The following is a 19453-nucleotide window of genomic DNA, read 5'->3' as shown; positions in this document are numbered from 1 at the left end:
ATGATACAATGACTGTAAAATGCCTAGATATTGCCTAACACCAAGTTATATTCAGTGAATATTATTGTTCTGATGAGGATGATGAAGCTGGTGATAACTAAAAATACTAAAAGATACATATGTGTCATCACCATACCTAATGGAAGAAGTAATGATCATTTCTTTACTACTGTTCAGTAGCTCCATAAGAAAGATTCAATATCCATGAGGTTATTTAGCTCTTACTTCCTTACCCTAGTGGATATAGTTGTCTTTCTAACCTTCAGTGATACTAAGTAATTAGTCTCTTATAATAGATAAGTACTATAATAATGGCTTAATAAGAACAGTAATGTGCTAACCATACATTTGGGTCTAGACACAGTGCGTTAATTTCCTGATATTATCAATTTCTCTTCAACATACCCTACTATGGAAATATCTGAGCATTATCTAATATTTCAGTCCTGTTTCAATATTAAAATGTATTTTTCAGGAAATGTTTTTAAAGTTTTGAGGTTAATAATTTGGCATAAATTACTAAGATTTTGCACTTAAACGTCCTTAAAATTTATTATGTGGGTATTTTTTTCCCTAAAATGTTGCTTTACACACACACCTCATAACAGAATAAATAATTGTAGAATAGTATAGATCAGATATTTGTGAAGAAGGTATTGAATGATGACTGAATTTATAAATAGAGCCTAGCATTCTGCTCTTCATATAAATTCACTTCAAATGAAAAGTGATGATAACCATGTCCAACTCTTTTTTTTTTTAGAGGTATATAGACAAAGGAAACAGGACGTATACATGGACCCCTGTCAATGGCACAGATTACAGGTAATTAACCTTATTTATTTCTATGTGTGCTGTATAAAAGAATGTTCAGTGCCTTTCACCTATTTTTATTTTTATTATTTATTTATTTATTTTTGCGGTACGCGGGCCTCTCACTGTTGTGGCCTCTCCCGTTGCGGAGCACAGGCTCCGGACGCGCAGGCTCAGAGGCCGCTCACAGGCCCAGCCACTCCGCGGCATGTGGGATCTTCCCGGACTGGGGCACGAACCCGCGTCCCCTGCATCGGCAGGCGGACTCTCAACCACTGCACCACCAGGGAAGCCCTCACCTATTTTTAAGTAGCCATTTTTCCAGTGGATGAATGTTGTCTTTACATACTCATAAGCTATTTTCAATATAATTAAAATAGAAATGTTATCCTTTCCAACATTAAAATTCATTAAAGTTATACATTCTGATTTTCAAAATGAGAAAGATGGGAAAAAGCTAGAAATATAAAATTTAGAAATGAAAACTTGTATGATATGCACATATTTGGTGTTTTATATATTTATGTTAGTAATAATAAATGTTGACATTTATTACTTTGTGGTCATCACCTCCACTGACCTCATTTAAATTGTCATTTAGTTTACATTACTTACATTTAGGTTGCAAATTAACTTAAAAATGAAACTTATTACATCATAGTATAATCTGATATAAAATGCTCAATTGATATAATTTAATCCCATGAGTAGAAATTCTGTAATATCCTGATCCCATCAATTGACTGGACCTTGGAAAATTGGACAGACTAATACCCTAAAATTTCTTGGAAATTCTCCATTCTTCAGCACTTGCTGAGCATTTTTTTTTTTTTTTTTTTTTTTTTTTTTTTTTGCGGTACACGGGCCTCTCACTGCTGTGGCCTCTCCCGCTGCGGAGCACAGGCTCCAGACACGCAGGCTCAGCAGCCATGACTCACGGGCCCAACCACTCCGCGGCACGTGGGATCTTCCCGGACTAGGGCACGAACCCGCGTCCCCTGCATCGGCAGGCGGACTCTCAACCACTGCGCCACCAGGGAAGCCCTTGCTGAGCATTTTTTGTTTTGTTTGCTCTAAGATCACGGCTTTCCCTGTGGTCCTGCTTCCTACGGCCTCATAATACTGAGGCTGTTACGAAAATGTCCTTCTTGTTACTTATTCTCTCTTCCTCCTCTCCCTAACACCTTCCATCTTTGGATCTCATGTCACCAGACCACACCGCGCGCCATTCTTCCCTTTGAACAGTCATCTCCCTCTGGTTCCTGTAAGATATCAGTTTCTGTGTGGTTGCCACACTCTCCTCCATTCACATGGATCAGTGTTTCTCAAAATATTTGAGACATACCCACGCTTATATAAAATAAAACGAAAATTGTTTACTAAAATAAACTTTAAAAGAGATGAAAACTCAAGTGGAAAAAAATGTTTATTACATTTCATAGACATGAAATTCATGTGTCAAATTGCTATAAAAATTTCTAAATGCTTACTCTCAGTTTCTATGCTTAATTAATCATGAGCTGGTAATAGATAGTTTGCAAGTGGGCCAGGTCCCTTGACACACTTTAAATACCAGTGACGTAGATGATTTTTCTGGTGCCTGGACTCTCTTTTTTTTTTTTTTTTTAAATCTCCTCCCCTCTGATGATCTTGTCATTCCCCTATCTTAGCTACCTACTACAAGGTCATGTTTTACAACTCTAACATTAAGACTGCAAGTCCTACATAATCTTAGTTTGAGATTTTTTTTATCCAACTCTCAGAGTAATACATTTTAGCTTTCCAACCCCTCCTTCTAATAGTCCAACTGCAACAATCCTTTGACTCAATTGAGACCTGAAATCCATCAACCCCTTCGACCTTTCACTGTCCTTGCCTTCCTCACGTCCTTGTACCCCTCTTTATTCAACATAAATTCTTTGGGTCTTACTACGTTCACTCTCTTACACATACCATCAACTCCCTGCATCATACTTAGGTTTGGCAAACAGTAGTTTGACCAGTCCCAATCCTGGTTAAATTATTACCAACACCACACTGCACCCACACAGCTACAAATGGGAGAAATAAAATATTCCTTGACTGGTGACATCCAAAATTCAGGACCTTTAACCTTAAGTGTACTTCAGTAGTGCCTGCTGATCTCAATAGTCCAGTAAATTTAGGATGCTTCTAGATGACTTTTGATAGCCTCTCTTCACTCCTCAAACCCATCTCTTTCCCATCCATTTTTCTCTCAGATGATGTCTTTACTTGTTTTTCTCAGTGAAATAGGAAGCAATCAGAAGAGACCTTCTACCACATAACGACTTGCATCTATATCTCCATCTCCTATCTCTATTTCTATTCACAACACAATAACAAGAGTGACATTATTAATACTTGAGTTATATTGTTTCATTTCTCTAGTCAAAATTCTCCAATAATTTGCTATCTTAATCTCTATAAAATCCGAAGTTTGTCATGACCATTAGAGGACTTAACAGCATCTGACCTAATTTGTCATCAGTTATCTGAAGTTACCTTCTCACGTTCTCCACTGAACCACCTTCATGTTAGAGCTACACTATCCTCCTTGCTAGTCCTCATAAACCCGGGACCATTCTGCCTCAGGACCTTTGCACCCGAAGTTATTTCTGCCTAGGATGAATTTTCCCCAGGTATTCACATGCTTACTCCATCTTCACACCTTCACTTACTTTATTGTCGCCCCAATAAGGCCTTCCCCAATAATCCTACCTAAAATGTAAAGTGCCTCACTATCATTTGATATTATATATGTGTATATGCACATACACACACGTATATATGAAGCATATATAAAGAAATTTATTCCTACTGTTTGTTGTTTGTCTTCCTTCACTATAAGTTCTAAGAGGGCAAAGTTCTGAGATTGTTAGACTCTGAGATTCTAAGATTGTTGCCTGCTTCATTTATTTTTGAATCCTCAGCTCATAAGTCAGTGGCACACAGTAGACATTCTGTAAATATTTACACAGTTAAATATTTAGATTTTCAATTTGTCTCATTCTGTCAAATCCAAATAATAGTTTCCAAACTTCCATTGCAATACTCAAATATGAGGGCCTCTTTAACTACATATTAATATACAGTTAATATGTAGCCTGCTTAATAGGCTGTGGTGGACTCAACTGTTCTTTTCCTAATAAAACGAAACAACACTCCTCCCCGCTCTGCCCCAAAACATACACATAACTTTTCAGGGGAGCCTAGAGTGCTGGGGATTCCCCTAGTACTGGGTTGCTAGCATGGCATGCAGACTAGGTCTAGAAGAAGGGCACACGGTTACCAATGTCATGAGACACTACCTGCCAGTCTTTCTCCAGTTTTCCAGTTTTTGACATAATTTTGAACCTACTGAATAACACCAGAATGAATGTTTACTTTACTTGCGTCTCTTGATTTCTCTCTCTCATTTCTATTAGGCATCTCTTTACGCATATACAATCTTTATGTACATACATAAGTAATTATTTTTCTTTCCGTTTCCATGGTTATTACCACCTTTCATTTTTTTGGATAAACTTGTCAGAAGGTGTGACAGCCAACAGGAAATCTGGGAGCCCTGTCTCGTTAGCGATGATTTCATGATAAAAGGAAATGTTGGATGCACATGTGGGAAAGTGCTCTCTGCCTTTGTTTTTTAGACAAACAAATTCTAAGTTAGAAAAGCCATTTCTTTTTGACCCTGACAGTGAGTCATTCTGATGGTTGGTCCTACTGCAGTCATAATTATACTCTGGGGGAATTTTAAATTCTTACTGTACCTTACTTGAATATGTTTTTAATAGTCTCACAAATGTCTCCTGCATTCATCCCCTTTCCCTCACACACCAAGTTGTAATACAGGTGGCCAGATTCATGTTCTTTTCTCCAGTTCTGAGTACGTCTCTCCTTGTTCACAAAACTTTAGTCTCTTTCCATTTTTATCCAAGTTTGGATTCCAAGTCTGAAATTCACATCACACATTTCTAGCCTAACCTGTCTGCCCTGTCATTTCGCCCACTGCACTACCCATACAAACCACTGTTCTCTGAACAAGCCCTAAGTTCACACCTTTGCATGTTTTCTTCACACATTCTCTTCACAAATCTACAACTCAGAGCCAGATTAAATCTATTTCCATTGTAAGTACTCCTCTGAATCTCCGTACAAATAAATCCACAAATAAGAAGCCTAGAACAACATATTACATCTAAATTGAAGGGGAAAAATGGCAGTGTTTTTATTTAATGAATTAGGTATCAAATTTCACTTAGTGATTTCTGTCTCCTTAAGCCTTGATATAACTTGATATAACATATTTTGAAATATAGTAGTTATTTTAACAGAATGTTCTCTTTTTTTTAATGAAGAGTTTGATTTTTATGGTGATATAAATGAGTTGAAAAGTGTGTTATATTCCATTTAACTAAGTTAACCATGTTTATGGGAGTCACAAAAATATTGCATGGGCTGTACCATCCATCTGGTGGCCACTGGCTTTATTAGACTTTTATCCCTGGGAGAAAATAAAGCAGACTTGATTTGTGGGTTTTATAAGGAGAGAGACAGCAAACACTGCGTATGGCAGCATCCTGGACTCAGAATGTTGATTGAAGAGCTTATCTGCTGTAGGTTGAAGAAATAACTGTTGCCTGAAGAAAAAAATCATTAAATTATGTGTAACCATATTTTTCTATAAAATAAAGTATAGCTATTAATAGCGACCTGAGACTTGCAGGCCAATAAAATGTATATTCGATATGTCAGTTTTAAAGCGTCTATTGTGTTCCTCATGGGTTTCCACACTATTTTTTATGGTACATAGATGTAACCCAAGCTTACAGTGTGACACTGTAGCAGCCACATGATGTAATGTTATCGGTCTTAATTTGAAGTTTCTCTTAGCAATAAATGCTGATAGGGCAATAAAAATGTCCTAATTTCCCTTGAGAGGCATTTGTGGGAGACAGTCTTCAAATGCTCACTAATTCTGCTCTACATTTTATAAATGGCAAGTGAATCATGAAAGGTCATCTTGCTTTCAGACTAATTGCACTGCTTATTTTAATTTTAATCTCTGCCTCCCCTTAAAGGAAGTTACCTTTAAAATGAATGTGGAGATTTTCATTAAATCTACATAACATTTTATTTCTCTGACCTTTTCCCGTAAGGAAAGTTTATGAATTACTTAATGATGGAGAAAGATTTGGAAATTGGAGGTAACAAGCATCCACTTAGTTTGCTATCTTGACTGCATAATTAAATTGTAGCAAATAAGCCCTTGCATTTTTCCTCGTCATAGAGTGAATTTTTAGCATATATTCATAAGAAGAAAAACCTGGAATTTTATATTTTGTCCTGTTCTATATTGCTCATAAAAAATGTATAACAGCATTACACTTTGGACATCCATCCTCAAAGCCTGGGAAACATGAGGCTTGAGTGATTTAAAAGAAGATCTTCTGCAAATGCCTAGAAATACTCAGAAGCCTAGAAATGCACACATTTTTCTGTGCATTGCTAAATTTGGGGTTAAATTGTAAAAATGAATGCTGAATAACTCAATTGCTCACATTAATTAAGCGTCGTTTTTTAATAATAGTTGCATTGGAAATCTTAGAGATAACCTCATTTTTGGCATTAGTTCATTAGTTTCTTTCTGTATTCAAAGGATAGCAGAGACCATTTGCAACTGTGAGTATGGATGTGGAATAATTAGTTATGTTCTGCACATGTGTATCCGCCATCGTGAGAGTAGAAGAATTACACATATGCAGTTGTTACGGGAAAGTGCATCCTATTCTGATACCTTTTAACAGTTCCAATATTTTGTGTGTTTTATTCATTGTCAGCTTCAAAATGAGTGCGGTTACCTGCCTGTCATCTTTTCAGTTTGTACAGTCATATTAAGACAGGGTTGGATGACAGGCTTGTTGGACAGTCCTGGCGTCTAAAATGTTCAGAATTGGCTTAAGATTTGCACTGGAGCTTTCCTCCAGTGTGTACGTGTACCATGGGACTAGAGTAGCCCATGGCTCTTGTAAACTGTTAAAGTCAAGATGTTTTTCCTACTGTGCCTAACAGCAATCTGCCAAATGATATGGGATATCCACAGTTAATGAACTTGAAATAAATACAGTTACACTGTTGGGTAAGAACCAATGGGATGAGCAAGTGCTATAAAGGAACCTGAATTTCCCTTCCAAAAGACATGGGGGAAATGGCCTAGAAAAGAGTTGTACAATATTAGGTATTTAACCCCTCAAAAGAGACTACATGCATTGTGTAATTAGTCATGATAATAATCTTTCATTTGTAATTTTTAGTAGTGTACATTTGCTAGCAAGCACTGTAACATTATGTATAATTCGTTAGAGAGGGGATAGCCAATTGGCATGATATAATTACTTTGCTTAAACGTAGCCCTAGTATTGTTCTATTTTTGTCCACAAAGTATTTTAATATAGTTTTCTGAAAATACAGTATCCGTGACATTTCTTCTTCAGCTGATTTATGGGCACATTTTGTAGCTTACTTTCCGTGTGTCTCTTCTGATTCTCTACAATGTAGAGAACTGGATGGCAAGACCAAATTAAGTACCCTATTTGGTGAAAGCATTTTCCTGTCAAAGTAATATGTCTTTTCCTTCCCATGAGGAAGATCTTTGGATTTTCCATGAACTTGATGTGTCTTTTTTCTTTAAGTTATGTTTCATTTTTGTTTGTTTGTGTTTATGCTTCTCTTGTTTCTATTGCAGTTTGGCCTTGGTATTACCAACCTACAGTTTTTACTATATAAAAGCCAAAATAGAAGAGACAATAACTCAGGCCAGATGTAAGTACTGTGAAAGCGACTTCAGGGTCTGTTTGTTATCTCCTAGTGCCAGAGGTTTAAATACATCCAGACTTTGGAATACCCAAGGCTTATACATTTTAGTGGGTGTTATTACCAAATCAACAGCAATGATTCTAACCCATTCCAAACATGCAAGGAACAAGAAGTATTCTACATGGATAGAATATGAGCAGGTACTCCAGTCTCACTGGCAGTCCCTACCACCCTCCCCTGCCTTGCTTTGTGCTCATAGAATCATTGCAGTGCTGTGTCCTCTGTTGCTATTGTTTTAAGGGTCTGCTAGCTGGCACAAAATGTTTCACACAGTCTCTACTCATGGCACTCTGCTGGTAGTAGTAAAGTTTTTCTTTTTTTTTTTTTTGCATTTGGCAAGAATGATATTATGCTCCACATCGTCGACTTTGTTGAAATAAATTAAATTTTACTGGTCTTTGGCTTTGGTTTGGCAATTAACTTTCTTCTAATTATCCAAATTAATGTTTTCAGTAATTCAAATGGATCAATTTGGGGTTTTTTTTAAGCGTCATTTGGAATGTGGAGTAATTATTAACACTAGTGCATATTTCAAGTCATGATTAATCTTTATTTTGTTTTGGGTGACTAACTTCAGTAAAGTAAAATGACCATCATATCCTTTGCATATCACTCAATTATTTCTAACCACCTAAATTTTGTCTGTTACAATAAAGTAAAAAATATATATGCATATATATATGTGTATACCTTTTACCTCTGACTGTACATGAACTACAGTTTCTTTCCTTTCGCTGTCAGTTCTTTTTTGGTCTCTGCAGTCCTGATTCTCATTGCACATTGTGGTAATTTAGACCTTTATATTTCCGCTTTCACTTGATAGATAGATATGATGGTCTTTTAACAGCCACCAACTTTGCATGAGCTAGTTCTTTACTTGATAAATGAGGGGGTGCCTAGTGGGTCTTTGATGATTGGTAAATGCTTCTGTTTATAGGCTAGCATCATTGGTATTGCACTTGCGTTAGCCACTTTGCAAAACAGACCCTTGAAATAACCACAGTACAGAGAGGGTGCTCTAGTAGTAATTGACAGGACATATTTTCCAGTCTTCAAAAATATGTGTCTTTTCTTGCAGACTACAGCTGTACATAAATAAACCTTTGATCTATGCACAATATTTTTATTCAAGAAAGTCATTGAATAAAATATTGTTTGTGACCCCCCTTTGCTTTTACCCTCTTTTTTTTTGTTTCCCTGCTTTCTCTTTCTGATGGATTTTCACAGCAAAAAAGGGCAGAATGAAGGGCAAGTATTTTCTTGTTGCTCAATTTCTTTTTGTTTAGTACACTTGACATTTCCACTGATATTTCCATTCCTATTGGATACTATCCTCTGTGCTTCTCATTTGCTAGATTTTCCTCCATGATCACTCAGACCTTAGCGGCAAAAAAGGGGGAAAGATATGCCTGTGTTTATATACGTAACCTATTTCACTTTCTGTTTTTTTCTTAAATACTTGTGTGTTTTTATCCTTGCACTTTCTAATTCATACTAATATGAAGAATGCTATTAATTCACTAAAGGCATTAATGGGTTTATTAAAATCATTTTCTTTATCATGATATTGGTAAAATATTTGACATTTTAAATAAATACCTCTGGTGTAACATTGACAAAAGTCACTTTTTAAAGGATATCTTGGTTATAGTAGGGTTAGTTAGTAAATGGGAAAATCATAGATCTAACATTGTCTTTGATACAACTGTTGTAATCCACGTTATGAAATTAAAATTGATTTTATTACTGTAAAGTATTGGGGATCTTTATATTCATTCATGTGTTTCAGTTTAGGATGGAAATAGTCTGTTTTTATTTTTCCGTGTAAGGTTATTTTTCTAATGCCTTCCTATTGACATCAAATCTCAGGATGCATATTCCGGTTTGTCTAACCCTGTAACATTATCTTTGCAGATTCAGAAACGTTGAAGCCGGATAATTTTGAAGAATCTGGCTATACATTCATAGCACCAAGGTAGGTTTTGTTTTCTTTTTTTATAGCTCATTGTGGATATGTAGGGCTTCAAGAACAGGTCTGAGCTGGGGTCAAGACTGCTGTGGATTATGCCATGCCAAATTATGGAACCAAAGGAAACAATAACTTTAAAACTGAAAGAGAATGCTGTTCTTTCATTCATTTACTCATTCAGGTACTTAGCTGCTGTGTGCTAAAGAATATGCTGACTTGGGGATACAGCAGGGAATAGGACAGATGGAGGTTTTGCTTTTGTTGGAACCAACGGTATATCCAAGAAAAACGAAGAGTTGTGAATTTGCATTTGTGACTGTGTATACACATACAAACTCTCACTTTCTGTCTCTACACACACACACACACACACACACACACACACACACACACAGAGATAGATATGCATAGATATGTACAGATATATACATATATGTGTATATATACACAAGAATGTGTATGCCTCATAGAATGACAACATCATTGATTTTTTTAACACAAGTTTTTGGGAAATATATTTTAATACAGTGAGATTTTCTCACATAATTTTTAAGATTAGCATTCTTTCCTCCTAACCAATTTTACTTCTCTCGCTTATAATCCCCCTTTCGTAGCTCTAATATACATCTTCATCTCTACCTCTATTTTCTTATAATTATTTGAAACTCCATTCAAGGATCCAAGATTATTCTTTATTTCTATTTCTTTCCTTCGTTTTTGACTCCCACTCTCCATCAGACACATGTAACAAGACAAATCAACAGAATTCCTATTACCCTAGGCTACTGAATAAAATAGATTCAGGAGCTTGTAGTATCCAATTCTCACAATTTTTCCTTCTTAAAGAAATTGCTCTAAGAAGGCTCCTAAAAACTGGTCTCAGTTATTCTTTCTATTTCTGCATAAGACTATCTGAATTTTTGGTTCTTATTGAAAGTAGGGAATATACATAACTTTTTGAGAAATCTCTGTTAACTAAGCATATTTCTGGCTTTGTGAGTGACTCTGCCCTCAAGCAGTGTTCCTGCTTGAACTGCCTTCAGGCTTGGACACTGCTGATCCCACGCTTTGACATTCTGCCTCCTCTTGCTTAATGACATACTTTTCTGGTTTTCTTCCTCCCTCCCTGGCTGCATATTCAGTCTCTTTCATGAGCTTCCCTTCTTGTACACATCACTCATATGAAGCTGCTGGCCTGGGCTCTCTTATCTGCCTATTTTGAGTCTACAGACATACCACAGATGCCCACTATTCTGTGTCTACAGTTTGGGGTGATGGCTCCCAAATCTACAGGATGTTGGTAACATCTAGAAACAAAATAGGCATACTATGTGGTTTATTGACCTTACATTATAATATAAGATCAAACAATATATTTCCAGACTTTATGTCTACCCTACTTATTTTAATATGAGACTTCATGTTTATGGAGCCTAATAGGAATGTCTCTTCAAGGTGCTCCAAATTCATGATCTCCTGAACATTTGTCCTCTTTGGAAAACTCTTCTTTCTGTGTTGCCTCAGTGACAAAAATACTGTTCTCCCCAAATACCCAGTCTTGAGACCTGATAGATGTCTTTGCTCCCTTTCCTTTATATGGAACTTCTGGTCGATCAACAAGTCTTGCCACATAGAATTTATCTTATGAGTATCAAGTATGTCTGTCAAACTCTGCTGCCTTTGTTCTAGTTCAGGCTAGTGCCTTCCTCACTTAAACTACTAAGGCTGCCTCTTAATTGATCTCCCTGCCTCCAGTATTTCTCCCTTACTTCCAATTTCTGTCTCCTTTCTGTAAGCAGAGGGAGTCTCTAAACTTTCAATAACATTATGTTTCTCGGCTGTTAAATACTAACCAGTGGCTTCGTATTATCCCCATGATAATCGATACTGTATAGGAAAGCTTTCAAATCTTCTGTCACTAGGTCCCAGTTTACCAGTGTGGTCCCCTGTACTCTAAATCAGGGGCTGACAAGCTACAGCCTGCAGTTTTACGTATAAAACTTTATACGTAAAGTTTTATTAGAACACAGCCGCAGGCATTTGTTGATGTATTGCCCGTGGCTGCTTTCACTACAAAGGCAGAGCCGAGGGGTTGTGGCCTAGACCTTTTAGCCCATAGAGCCTGAATCATTTACTCTCTTGCCCTTTAAGAAACAGTCTGTCAACCTCTGCTTTAAAGTCTAGCCACACTAAACTTTTCTTATTTCCTAAAATGCATTGTTTTTTCCTCCTTACTGCTTTTCATCCACTCATTTTCTTTTCTATTTTGGATTGAACACACACAACTCCGGTCCTTCCCAAACTACAACTTGAAAGCTCCTTGATCTGGGAATTTCTTTCCCATCATCACTGGATTAGACATCCTTGCTGACTGCTTCATAGAATCCTGTATTTCCCGTACTAGAGTACTGGCCACCTTTCATTTTATTTTCCCCAACACAGACATGATGGCATCTGTCTGACTTACCATTCAATACTCAATATCAAATCTACTGATTGGCACACAGTGGGGGCCTCATAAATAGTTGACGACTGGAGAATCTATAAATGTATGAAAAGTATTTTAAAAATCATATTATTAATTATACTACCTACAATCTTACTAGCAATTTTTCGATACAAGTAACTTTGGGCCACTGCTAAAGCTAGTTTTAGCTGGAAAGCGGAATATTAATGTAGCACAGGGGTGAGAAGAGGTTGAGATACGGGGTGCCCTGTGTTGAGACTCTCCCTCCGAGCATGGTAAACGTCCAGGAATTCCCGGAGAAGATAAATATCTCTCTCAATCTCAATTCCCAATTCATAGACAGTGGATTTTGTTATAGTTCAGCAACGATTAGCATATGGATCATTTCTGTGGCCTGTCACGTTCAATATCAATATGACTGGCTGGAAGACTAGAATTCACCTGTGTGTTCGGGGAAGGAGCAAATAGCAGAGGAGGGAAGAAGTGTCGTAGCTTGTGGGAGAAACAATGAGTGTTCACCCCAGTTAACATGTGTTAAGCCTTTTACATGTATGATTCACATGTATGATTTGATTATATTTACCCCTCAAAAGAGCTCTCTAATAAATTAGTGTTATATATTATCCTATTTCACAGATCCGGAAACAGTTTTAGAGATGTTAAATAATACGGGATTTGAATCTGTTTCCTTGCTACTCTAAGGTATAAATATCTACACTGAATATGCAAATACTTAGGGAATCTCAAAAGAATGTCCAGTACAGCTGAGTAAAATAGTTTTGTAGGGAACATTTCCTGGAAACATGAGCATTGGATGTGTATTCAAAGATTTGTGGAAAGTAAACTGATAGAAAATTGGGATAAAGAAAACATTGGTGAGAAAAGGGAGACATTTATGTAGCATAGAATATCCAGCATATGTTTTTGTCACTGTTATTAATGGGAAACAGTGAAGCAAACTCTAGAGAAAGACTTTCAGGATCTGTTTCCCAGATTTTCATGGTCATAGCTGTGTTACTCAGATTCTCTGCATCTTAGTTCCTTTACTTGTAAAATGGTGCTAACAATAATACCTACCTCATACAGTTTTTATAAGCTTTAAGTGAGATAATATTGCATGCAGAATATTTAGCATACCTCTTGGTATGACATGATCTTAAATAAATATTATTTATTATTATTTTTTTGCGGTACGCGGCCCTCTCACTGCTGTGGCCTCTCCCGTTGCGGAGCACAGGCTCCGGACATGCAGGCCATGGCTCAGCGGCCATGGCTCACGGGCCCAGCCACTCTGCGGCATGCGGGATCTTCCCGGACCGGGGCATGAACCCACGTTCCCTGCATCGGCAGGCAGACTCTCAACCACTGCGCCACCAGGGAAGCCCTTATTTATTATTACTGATGGTTATATTAAGAGGTCAGAGCAGGAGGGATAGTTATTTAATAAAAGATGTTATGGGAATTTCCTGGTGGTCCAGTGGTTAGGACTTGGCACACTGCCATGGGCCCGGGTTCAATCCCTGATTGGGGAACTAAGATCCCGCAAGGCATGTGGTGTGGCCAATAATAATAATAAAGGATGTTAAAAAGCAGTTATTTTAAAATAATTTAAAGAAGAAAGCTCGTGAAATTTAAAGGTAGAACCATTTTTGTTAATTCTTAAATAATTAAACTCTTTGATCCTAGTTAGTACTCGGTTTTTGCAATTTCCTTAAATTTTGAAAACTGGAAAGGAAAGCATGGAGAATACAGATGTGTGGAGCATTTTTCCTATCTTTAAGAGAATTACAGTCATAGGGATGAAAGTCTACAACATGGATTAATTTTTCTATCTTTCTTGGATAATCAGAAATGAGAAAGCACTTCAAAGATAAGTTAGAATAAGAAAGAAAAGTATGTGATCACCAGTAATTCAATGCTAATTTGAGATGTATGACCTATGTAAGTTCGTGGAATAGAATGAGAACAAACTGACTTTCTAGAAATAAATAATTTGCCAAATTTCTAATACCAAAGATCTTTTAGTTTGCAGCCGTTTAAGTTACAAATCCCATTTCGGTCAGAAACACAAAGTGACCAAAAAAGATTATATAGCTTTGAGGCCCTGAAGGTATTTTCAGCAAATCGAAATTGAATTTGTTCCTTTAAAGCCATCCAGAGGTTTCTCCACCTTGCTACTTTAATCTTTTTTAGGGGAAAAAAAAAATTCCTCAGAAAAGTAATGATCAATATGCATAAGATCGATCTCTTTTAGAAACACAGTGCCTCATAGAAAGTTTATCAGCAAAGTCTATCCCACACGTCCTGAGGGAACTCAGCAGTTGTAACCACAGTTATTGCCTGTCATGCACTTTCCTGGGGTGGTTCCTTTGGGAGAGATCTTAAGAAATGCTGATTATCTCCAGTTGTCAACTCCCAGGCCTATGCTGAACAATCATTAGGCTAACAGGCAACCGATGTTGATGCTGTCTGTCTAGACGTACATTCACATCCCAAATATTTCAGTCAGGCTCTTGCTACTTACTACGTAGTGCACAGGCACCCTGCTCTGCCTGGTGTGTAACTTTCTGTTGTCCCGGCTCATTCTTACTACTGGAGAACTCATTCCCCTGACACAACGTTCAGCGTTGTGTTTTCTCACGTCGCAGTTGTTTAAATTCTTTCACTTCTACTCACGTCCTAATTCAACAACTTTCCTTAATGGTAGTTCAGCACTTTCACTGCTTTTGCCATTAGGATACATCAAAAGGTCAATAATATCTTTAGATTCCTTCAAAGTTGGGCACAACCGAGCCAGCAAGGATCAAAACAGAAACAAAACATAACATGATGACGTTGTCTAAACTAACTGCTCACAACACTGACAGCCTTCTATTGGTAGAGGTCAAAGCTGCTTTTGGCCTGAAGCTTTGTAACTATAAAAGCTCACAAAGTTCAAAGCACAGTGTAGGTTATGTTAAAACACTAATTAGGGATCTGAAGACTTGGCTTCCCTTTCCCCTCAGGACTTGACCACTTGCTAGTTAGGTGCCTTTGGGTAAATCTTTTTATATCTTTGAATCTCAGTTTCCTCACTATTAAAATATTAAATTACCTTCTGATAAAGTTATTTTTAGGATTAAATGATTAAAAGAAAATTTTAGAAATGCCTTCTAGACAATAACATCGAATTTTAAAATTCCATGTTTTATTAATGATTTTATTAATAATTATTTCATTTAGTCCTTCTAAAACATTCTATTTAATCCTTCTAAAACCTTCCCATCAGCTTCTAATTCTGTGCGATCCTAGTTCAATGTATTGGCCTTTTGACTTCCAGGCTAGTGTTATTTCCAAAAAAGCATAGCATTGTGGGAAGAAGTCAACTTTAGCTCTGTCAATAATTTAATGGGTATTATGAAAACTTTTTAAACCTTGTCTTTAAACGAAAATTTTCCATGAACCGAGAAGTCTCGTTTTTGAAGTTCTGACATTCTTTTCCTCTCTGCAGCTTTGTATTTAGATAATGTTTACTTTTTGCATCTGAAAATGTTTACTTTTTGATTGCATTTTTGTCTTGAATATTTGATTAACCAGTCTGTTAGTTGTATTAACCTAGTTGTTATAATTGCAATCTTCTTATAATATTTATGTTGCCTTACATTTATTCTTAATTTCCAAAACACTTAGGACAGCAGTTCTCAAAGTATAGAACCCTGTGGGTTCCAAAGTCTCTTTCAGAGAATCTGCAAGGACAAAGCTGTTTTCCTAACAACGTTAAATGGCATTTGTGTTTTTCATCATATTGACATTTGCAGTGACAGTACAAAAGCAATGGTGAGCTGATACCTTATCAGGAATCAAGACAGTGGTACTCAGGACTACTGGTAGCCACTGTAATCTTCATTGCCAGGCACCCACATTGGGGAAAAAGCCAGTGTCACTTTAAAATATCCTTGACTAAAGCAGTAAGAATTATTAATTTTACTGAGGTTTACCCATGAGTATATGTCTTTTAATACTCTGTGTAAAAAAAAAAAAAAAGGAAGTTTTACTGCATACCGGAGTAACTTGCCTATCTCCAAAAATTGTGTGAATTGAGAGCTAAAATAGGAGATTCTTGCTTTTTTTCCATGAGATATCATTTTACTAGAAAGAATGAATGACAGAGGAACTGTGGTTATTCAGACTTGGGTATTTGGCAGACATTTTCTCAAAAATTAGTTAAGTGAGCCTTTTACTTTGAAGAAAACAACTGGAGTATTTGTTCCCAATGACAAAACCTGAACTTCAAACAAAAATTAGAATTTTAGGAAAGTTACATATTCATTACTGTAAGCATGACAGCTTCCCCATAGTTATATAGACTTATCTGGTGAGATCAGTGATGTTATTAATGAATGTGAATTTTCATTATTGTGTAATAAAATATGTTACCGTTTAGAACATCTGCATTATTCATATCTTCCAAATAACCAATTTATGATGTGATAAAAATCATGATGGGTAAAAGATTCATTCAAAATGTAAGATGGTGCATTGAATTTTAAAATAACAGAGTACAAAATGTTCATTGGTATGGTTTCAGATTCCATATCACAAATTATGAATCAAGAAATTGCAAATAATCGATTGTTACTTGATTGTTACAAATTGTTACTAAAGAGAAAAGAACACCCACAATTATCTGAAAAGATTATTAAAATAATTCTCCTTTCCAACTGATGATCTGTGTGAGCACTTACTTTTTTCATGTGCCAAAACAATCTTGCAATCAGCTGAATACAGAGACATTAGTGTCTTTTCTTAAGTCAGTAATTACAGATATGTGCAAATAACTAAATCAATGCCACTTTATTTTACTCCATTTTTTAAAATAGTAATTTCTCAAAAAAACATTAACACAATGGGTTTATTGTAGATATTTGATAAATATATATCTTTAAATTTCTCAGTCTTAATTTCTATATGTAAATTGCTAACCTACTGCATAAAATGACAATAGTACAGTAGGAGTAACAGAAGCCAACACTTATTGGGCACCTTCTGTCCAGAGTTCAAATGGTTAATATATTTAATATATAATATATAATCCTGACCACTTGATGTTAAAGTATTATTCCATTATAAGGATGAGGAAATGGAGATAACCAGAATTCAACAGCTTGCGAAGTCTTGCAGCTAGTAAAAAGTTTAAAAATTAAGTGTTTTCACTACCTATGCTTACTGTGTACATTTTTGTAAGGTTGTGATTTTAACACCTAATATCCTAAACTATTTTTTTCAGAGATTACTGCAATGATCTTAAAATATCAGATAATAACACCGAATTTCTTTTAAATTTTAATGAGCTTATTGATAGAAAAACTCCGAACAACCCATCATGTAAGTATGCGTTAATTTGCAATAATTGCTTCACTGTGGTTATTATCCAAAGTAGTCAAATCGTGGTTCAATTTAGTTTGTTGGTATGCTGGTTTATTTATTTACTTTTTGAAGTTTTAATGGTAATAATTTGACCCTTAATTTTTTTATATATTACAGAAATTTTATTCTGTTATTAAGTAAAATCCAGTGTTCAAATCCAGGTATTCAATACTTGCAAAAGGTTAGATGTAAATAGTATATGCTTACCTTGTTCCTGTCAAATTTGGGAAACTGAATTTGGAATGATCTTTTGAAGGTTCTTTATTGCATTGTTCTTTCCTCTATGCAGAGGAAAACACATTTTATTTTAGTTTATTTATTCTTTACATCTCTATTAGAGTATAATTGCTTTACAATGGTGTGTTAGTTTCTGCTTTATAACAAAGTGAATCACTTATACATATACATATGTTCCAATATCTCTTCCCTCTTGCGTCTCCCTCCCTCCCACCCTCCCTATCCCACCCCTCCAGGCGGTCACAAAGCACCGAGTTCATCTCCCTGTGCTATGCGGCTGCTTCCCACTAGCTATCTACGTTACATTTCGTAGTGTATATATGTCCATGCCTCTCTCGCGCTTTGTCACAGCTTACCCTTCCCCCTCCCCATATTCTCAAGTCCATTCTCTAGTAGGTCTGTGTCTTTATTCCTGTCTTACTCCTAGGTTCTTCATGACATTTTTTTTTCTTAAATTCCATGTATATGTGTTAGCATACGGTATTTATCTTTCTCTTTCTGACTTACTTCACTCTGTATGACAGACTCTAGGTCTATCCACCTAATTACAAATAGCTCAATTTCGTTTCTTTTTATGGCTGAGTAATATTCCATTGTATATATGTGCCACATCTTCTTTATCCATCCATCCGATGATGGACACTTAGGTTGTTTCCATCTCCGGGCTATTTTAAATAGAGCTGCAATGAACATTTTGGTACATGACTCTTTTTGAATTATGGTCTTCTCAGGGTATATGCCCAGTAGTGGGATTGCTGGGTCATATGGTAGTTTTATTTGTAGTTTTTTAAGGAACCTCCATACTGTTTTCCATAGTGGCTGTACCAACTTACATTCCCACGAGCAGTGCAAGAGTGTTCCCTTTTCTCCACACCCTCTCCAGCATTTATTGTTTCTAGATTTTTTGATGATGGCCATTCTGACTGGTGTGAGATGATATCTCATTGTAGTTTTGATTTGCATTTCTCTAATGATTAATGATGTTGAGCATTCTTTCATGTGTTTGTTGGCAGACTGTATATTTTCTTTGGAGAAATGTCTATTTAGGTCTTCTGCCCATTTTTGGATTGGGTTGTCTGCTTTTTGTTATTGAGCTGCATGAGCTGCTTATAAATTTTGGAGATTAATCCTCTGTCAGTTGCTTCATTTGCAAATATTTTCTCCCATTCTGAGGGTTGTCTTTTGGTCTTGTTTACGGTTTCCTTTGCTGTGCAAAAGCTTTGAAGTTTCATTAGGTCCCATTTGTTTATTTTTGTTTTTATTTCCATTTCTCTGGGAGGTGGGCCAAAAAGAATCTTGCTGTGATTTATGTCATAGAGTGTTCTGCCTATGTTTTCCTCTAAGAGTTTGATAGTTTCTGGCCTTACATTTAGGTCTTTAATCCATTTTGAGCTTATTTTTGTGTATGGTGTTAGGGAGTGATCTAATCTCATACTTTTACATGTACCTGTCCAGTTTTCCCAGCACCACTTATTGAAGAGGCTGTCCTTTCTCCACTATACATTCCTGTCTCCTTTATCAAAGATAAGGTGACCATATGTGTGTGGGTTTATCTCTGGGCTTTCTATCCTGTTCCATTGATCTTTCTGTTTTTGTGCCAGTACCATACTGTCTTGATTACTGTAGCTTTGTAATATAGTCTGAAGTCAGGGAGCCTGATTCCTCCA

At 36.3% G+C, this 19453-nt stretch overlaps 1 protein-coding gene across 4 annotated transcripts in view; it reads left to right on the top strand.

Annotated features, from left to right (window-relative positions):
- Nucleotides 1–19453, top strand: part of CACNA2D1 (calcium voltage-gated channel auxiliary subunit alpha2delta 1) — a 513049-nt gene that overhangs the window by 451393 nt on the left and 42203 nt on the right. For all 4 annotated transcript variants that reach the window (XM_079931860.1, XM_079931859.1, XM_079931862.1 and 1 more), the window contains 4 exons: nt 764–825; nt 7577–7653; nt 9622–9682; nt 17410–17507. In XM_079931860.1, the coding sequence (XP_079787986.1) occupies nt 764–825; nt 7577–7653; nt 9622–9682; nt 17410–17507 (298 nt within the window). The remainder of the gene's footprint in view (nt 1–763; nt 826–7576; nt 7654–9621; nt 9683–17409; nt 17508–19453) is intronic.

Source organism: Stenella coeruleoalba, assembly GCF_951394435.1.
Source record: "Stenella coeruleoalba genome assembly, chromosome: 9".
NCBI classification, from domain to species: domain Eukaryota; kingdom Metazoa; phylum Chordata; class Mammalia; order Artiodactyla; family Delphinidae; genus Stenella; species Stenella coeruleoalba.
This window is presented reverse-complemented; position numbering and strand designations above follow the sequence as displayed.